General features: G+C 44.7%; 1 protein-coding gene across 1 annotated transcript; it reads left to right on the forward strand.

The window, feature by feature from the left end:
• Window positions 1-2,430: 2,430 nt before the first annotated feature.
• Window positions 2,431-3,927, forward strand: nog2 (noggin 2). Its single transcript, XM_058766254.1, has one exon. It carries the CDS (start codon window positions 2,431-2,433, stop codon window positions 3,064-3,066), a length of 636 nt encoding a protein of 211 aa, XP_058622237.1. The 3' UTR covers window positions 3,067-3,927.
• The last annotated feature ends 2,808 nt before the right edge of the window (window positions 3,928-6,735 follow it).

The raw sequence follows: 6,735 nt of genomic DNA on the forward strand, positions 1-6,735 counted from the left end.
AAACCAACAAAAACGTTTTAAAAACTGCACGTTTTGAACATTCAGAGGAATAACGTTTTTATAACTTAATGGGAATGTTAGCAAAACGTTCTTGGAACGTATTTTGTTACCAGTCTATAGATACTCGTATAGGATATTTGCGGTATCTGAGAGTTTTATTTTAAATCCTAAATGTTAAATAATTGGTCAATGCTAGCAGAAGTCTGTTGAGATAATGATTGAAACGGATGCAGTTGATGTTTGCAGTAATGAAACCGATGAACCTCGTTTACATTGTATGTCACGCTTTACTAATAACATTTATTATCAGGGCATTGCTTAAAGTGATATAGCCTACTGCATAACATCAGAAGCTCGTGCGTTGAAATTTGAATATGATTATACATGAAGCAAAATGTCAAGCCGTCTCTAGCTGTTTGAATGAACGTGAGCTGATGATGTGTTGGTGAGGGTTCCTGCGCAGAGTCAGTGAGCCGCGCTCGCTCGCGCCCTCTAGCGGTCAAAATGCGGCGTGACACCGGCAGCTGAACCGCAGAACCACAGAACCGCAGCCAGACAGTCTGCCACCGATCCACAGACTGCTGGGGCCCTGCTTTACATGCCTCACACTCCTCATGTCATGAAGCCCACAGCTCACAGAGGGATATCCCTCCAGCCTCTGCAATCCACCACAGACAGCTTGAGAACAGAGAGAGACGCTTAAAATAACACGCTCATTAATAACATTAATAACAAATATTACTGCATCTTTTGTGCATTATTGAAAAGTGGTCAAAAGATGAATTCATGTTCATGCAAATATTTTGCCAGCTCATATATTCTTGTTAATGACTTGATGAAAGTTTTGCATGTGCATTTTGAATGCACAATTCAATTTTGGTTGTAAAAGTTCATTTCAGCTCTTTCAGAGATCACCTGTGAGCGATAGTGATGGAGGGCAGAATTTGTGCATGCCGTTGGAACATCAGGCTACACATCGAGCTCGAGTTCTGGCACCGTGAGAGATGACACGTCTCTATATGTGGCCCGTTTAAACACTTAATTGCGGCCGTTTATTTGGTGACCCCGAGAGTTCACGCACGTTGGTTCCTGCCAGTGGCAAGAGCAAAGGTCGAACCCGAATCCACAAACCTCCACACAAACCAGAGGCGCTTTAATGGACCAATTATTGGATTCCTAAGCACTTCACTTTGTTTTTCTTTTTCCTTGGGAAAAGCGATGTCGCCTGTGTGTGTGTAGCTCAGCTCATGTCAGACTACTAAAAAATGGCTTTATTGGGGGAAAGAAAAGCATTTAAATGATTATTCATTAAAATGCACAATATGCATCATGTGCCAATACGTGCAAAAGCCCCAGATGACTGATGCATCCAGAAAATAGTGTAATTTGAATGTGGTATGAATGAATTATAACGTTTCCACTTGAACATTATTTATGCAAGACGATGTAACCGTTCATAATAGGTGGGTAAGTGTCACGGAATGTGCAAGATATGGAAAATCCCAAATGTGTGTTTTCTGGTTGCTGTTCTGTAGCAGCCTGTGATAAATCTAGAGTTGTTGTGGTGGGATGTGTGTGTGTGTGTTGGGAGGGGGGTCTCATTGTGTGTGTGTGAGTGTGAGTGTGTGTTCTGCTGTCAGTCAGACTGAGGGTTCTTGGTGAGCTGGGTGCGCACACACACTCACGCGCGAGCTCATGGAGCCGACGGGGGAGGAGGGAAGGGGTGGGGATATTTAACTTGGGAAAGAGAGGAGTTCTCCTCCAGACGCGCTCATTCTCCTCTGTCCCAGATCAGGACCAGGCGAGTTTTTCGGACGGCTCTGCGGAGGAGGATTTCTGAAACAGCGGGGATATGAAGGCACCGCGGCTGGAGAACATGCAGCAGACTTTCGCGGGAACGCTTGACGCAAACGTGTAGAGGAGTCTGATTTTATTCTGGACTGATCCCGAACATGTTCTAGACGCGTTTGAGGTTCCGATCGCGGAGTTCTGCAGGGTCTGTGGAGAGACTGAGCGGCTCTCGTCCCGGTTCAGCAGCGCCGGTTCGGCGGGACGCACTGGAGCCTGTGCGCTCAGAGAGAGAGGAGTGCGTAAAAATAACATTGGCTAAGACGCGCTCCATTCCACGGGCGCGCTGACATTTCAAACGCCAGTTTGGGTGTTTGACAGAATCCGAGCAGGCTTTGGAAACGGTGCCATCCCATCCTATCCCGTTGCCATGGTGACCCGCCGAAAAGTCCGATGAGGATACAGTTTTGTAGCGCACTTGGCACGCCTCACCTGAGCGAGTATCCCTGAAAACAGACAGCCCATGTCCCATGTCATTCCGGGCCACGCGGCCGTCTATTAAAAGATCTCGCTATTTATGCGCGGGTGTGTGAGGGCGCAGTGAGGGCCAACTCCACTCCGCAGACAGACAGAAGACGAGTCATGGGCAGCATCACCCGCGCGTTGCCGCTGCTGCTGCTGCTCCTGTGCGCGCAACGCGCCGCGGCCCAGCATTACCTGCGCCTGAGGCCCTCGCCCAGCGAGCATCTGCCGGTCCCCGACCTCAAAGAGGACCCCGATCCGGAGCACGATCCGCGCGAGCAGGACCTCTCGGAGAAGACGCTGCGCAAGAAGCTAGGCAGCAACTTCGACCCCAGCTTCATGTCCATCCACCTGCCCACGCAGCTGAACGCCAGCGCGCCACCGGAGCTGCCGCGCCTGCCCATGCCCGCCGACCTCAAGAAGCTGAACCTGACGGAGACGCCCTACGGCAGGCGCGTCAAGGTGGGCAAGAAGGCGCGGCGGAAGTTCCTGCAGTGGCTGTGGATGTACACGCACTGTCCGGTGCTGTACACCTGGAAGGACCTGGGCGCGCGTTTCTGGCCGCGCTACATCAAGGAGGGCAACTGCTTCAGCGAGCGCTCCTGCTCCTTCCCCGAGGGCATGTCATGCAAGCCGGTCAAGTCGGTGACCAAGACCCTCCTGCGGTGGTACTGCCAGGGCTTCCTGCGGCAGAAGTACTGCACGTGGATATCGGTGCAGTACCCCATCATCTCCGAGTGCAAGTGCTCCTGCTGAGCAGAGAGAGAGTGGGGCTATCGATTGGGAATGATTGCACTGTTTACCCACGGATAGAGACGTGTGGCGCCACATAGCGAATCTATTTTTTTATACATATATATATATAGCTTTTTAATTCAAAATATATGACAGCATATGTACATATTTAAGTGAGAAGACGACGAAGAAGAATGCAGCTATTTTTGTTAAAGGATCAGGACCATGTTCTCACGAGGAGCACTTCGGCTCGTGGTTATTTTTATGAAATTATTGCCAAGACGCAAGAGAGAAGTTCACTTTCCTCATTCGAACTCTATTTATAGAGACTGAAGAACACTATGCCTAGAGGTTTTGTACAAATATTAATATCAATAATGATGATGATGATTTAAAAAAAAAGGCTGGGCTGAAAGTTATACACGTGAGCTCAGCTTTTTTTCTTTTGGAAATCATATAGTATTTTAGTAAAAAAAAAAGTGTACGTTTTATTTATTGTTTTAACGGTTGTGAGTATAGATAAAGAGAAGAGAATAGAATATACCAGAAATTCTACTTGAAAAGTTCTAAAAATGAATTTAAGAGAATATTAATATTAATAATAATAATAAACATGTCCGTGTAAATGCCATGGTTTTAGCAATAAAATCTGTTAAACTTGGACCGATGGATCCGAGAAATATGTCCTATGTCAGATGTTCTTGGTTTCTTTAGGTTAAGAACGCTGAATGATGCCTGTGTTGCAGAATGAATGCAGATGCGTGCGTGCTGAACATTTTGTGCTCTTTCTGAATGAGATCTAGGTCCTTCTGCGTGCTTATGCTGTGCAAATACTCCACGGGGAGCGCTTGGAAACGTCGTGCGTAAAAGCGCGCCGATGTTAACACAGCGCTAAAATATGATGCAGCCATTTTCAAACACTGTCATTGGTGAAATAGAGCAGGGAGAGCCAGCAGCTCCTGGCGTACTGCTTCTGGAAAGGGAAAGGGAAAGGGAAGGAGGGGGAGAGAAAAAAAAGTCTGAGAGACAGAAATCTGAGCCCGATTCTTGTCCAAAAGTCTCGGCGTGAGAAACACTGCAACCCTCTACAATGCCTGTGAACTGATGCTGACGGTACCAGACTGTTAATTAGTCAGCAAACACGCTGTCTGCGAGTGCGAGAGATGCGAGACTCGTAAAAACGCGACTTCACAGTCCGCAGACGCGCGTCAATCGCGCCTGTCATTACGCGGATCGCGGCGGAGCGAAAGCGCATGTGTGTGCGTGTTATTGCCGAGGTTATTGTGACAGATACACACTGCTGGTGCTGTGTTTTGGCGCAGGGTGGGGGCAGTTGTCAGCTCTGTTTCTTGATGATGTCTAGAGCTTTTTGGAGGAGGCTGAGAGTGTGTGTGTGTGTGTGACGCGCCGGCGCCACTCGGCCGCGCACTCTGGCGAGCGCAGAATAGATTGAACAGTAACCCTTTCAGCCTGTGTGTGTGAAAGCCAATCCCCGACAAACTAGCCCTCAAAACACACAGCCGTCAGACTGGCGGAGCACTTCAGCCCTCTGTGAGGGGGGGTGTATTCATCATTAAAAATATGACCCAAGCTGGAGTGAATCAGGGAGTTCTTTGAGACCGAAGTTAAACACAATGTTTTCTGTCCTTGGCAGAGGCCAATGAGATACCAAATGTAGTAAACGCTCCAATTTGCAGTGTGCATGGAGACTGTGCTCGGAAAACAAAAGCAAAACAGCTCACTTATCAGGATGAATTACAGCTCTGAGAGGGAAACCGATGGAGAAGTTTAATAATCGATCATCTGCGTGTCTCTAAATAGTGCCGAGATGGTTGCAGGCCTCGTGTAGTAGCTTTTGATGTGATTTGTCTTGTGTTTTGCTGCAGTGTGTGTGTGTGTGTGTGTGTGGGAGACGCTTCCATTTGTCTTGTGGGTGACATTCATACTGTGCCTGTTGGACCACCAACAGTTGCCTTAACTCATGATTTGTGTGTGTGTGTGTGCGGTTACTACAGTCTGTGTGACTCAAAGTTTATGCATGTGTTTGAGTCCCCAATCCCAAAATCTGCTTCTGTTTAATCGTTGCTCGTGAGTTCAAGTGATATTTGTCATTATTTGCTCTATAATAAAACCATCTGATGCAGCGCTGAGGATGTTGCGCACGTCACATGATACATGATATAATGCTGGTATCTTTCTTTCCACATCCATCCAAGAGAGATGGTACAAAGGTAAGATGTCGATCCAACTCTGGTAATATTTGGATCATCTTTTGAAAATGAACCTATCGAAGTGAACTGGACATGGTCAGAGCATACAAATGTGAACATGCATACATTTTACAGTAGGAGTCACTCTAAAAAATGTCTTTGCATTAGAGGCAAAACAACAAAGCAAGTGGCATTTATTGCAATCAAAGATGCACAAACACTTTACAAGCAAAAGCTGGCAAAAAGAAGTTTGAAATGCTAAGATGTAATGTGATTCTCTACACTCTCAGATAAAAAGGTATAAAAGTTGGTGTGGTGCCTTTTTTAAAAGTTACTAATATGTATCATTTATGTACTAATATGAACACTGTAGGTACAAATATGTACATTTGAGGTACTAAAATGCACTCTTTAGGGGTAAATAAGGTGTACTTTTTGAAAAGGTACTGCCCTACTGACAGATTTTGGACCTTTTGTTTTGAGAGTGACACCTGCGTGAACTGGAGGAATACAGATTTCATGTAGCCAATAAAACTCACCAAAACACAGCTGATTCAAACAGTGAATGCACTTGGCTGCAGGATATCAGGTGTTTCAGCTACAGGTCAAACTCTGTCAAAGCTTTATTCCCTTATAGATGATTACAGAAGCATTGAAGTACTTACTCAGCCGTAGCCCACATGAAACAGTTCAGAGTAAAGGCTGTTCGGAGTGACGGTGATGCTCTCAGATGTGCTCTAGAGAGAGCTTTCCGTGTTTATTTGGGCTGTAATGAGGACTGATCCGTCAAGAGGATGAGAGGTCGCAGGACTCTTTCTGTCATACTTGTGTGCTTTCTGCGGCGCCACAATGGCGATATCACCCGGGCATAAATATAATAAAGCACTTTTTGAGTCATTTGCAGAGGGAAGGTCTCAATGCTGTAGTGCTGAAACAGATATTAGACTATGCAGGGAACTTTTTGTGGTAGTCAGGAGTAAAATGTACCTTTTTGGTGTACAAAAAAAAAAAAAAACTATACTGTTCAAAAACTTGGAATTAGAATTTTTTTTTTTTTTTAAAGAAATAAATACTGTTCATTCAGGATGCATTAACTTGATCAAAAATGACAGTAAAGACATTTATAATGTTACAAAAGATTTAGATTTCAAATAAATTCTTTTGAACTTTTTATTCATCAAATAATCATAAAAATATTAAGCATTGATAATGAACAGGAAAAAAAAACATTTCAATGATTTCTGAAGGATCATGTGACACTGAAGACTGGAGTAATAATGCTCAAAATTCAGCTTTGATCACAGGAATAAATGACATGTTAAAACATATTTACATAGAAAACAGTTATTTTAAAAGGTAATATGATTTCACATTTTTACTGTGTTTTTGATCAAATAAATTTAGCCTAGTAAGCATAAAAGATTTGCTAACAAACAATCTTTCCTACCCATTTTTTTAAACGGTACTGTATATGACATAC

Source organism: Onychostoma macrolepis, chromosome 24, assembly GCF_012432095.1.
Source record: "Onychostoma macrolepis isolate SWU-2019 chromosome 24, ASM1243209v1, whole genome shotgun sequence".
Classification (NCBI taxonomy): domain Eukaryota; kingdom Metazoa; phylum Chordata; class Actinopteri; order Cypriniformes; family Cyprinidae; genus Onychostoma; species Onychostoma macrolepis.

Bases quoted from the DNA above. Each gene is read 5' to 3' on its own strand.
- nog2 (XM_058766254.1), top strand. From the start codon at position 2,431: ATGGGCAGCATCACCCGCGCGTTGCCGCTGCTGCTGCTGCTCCTGTGC.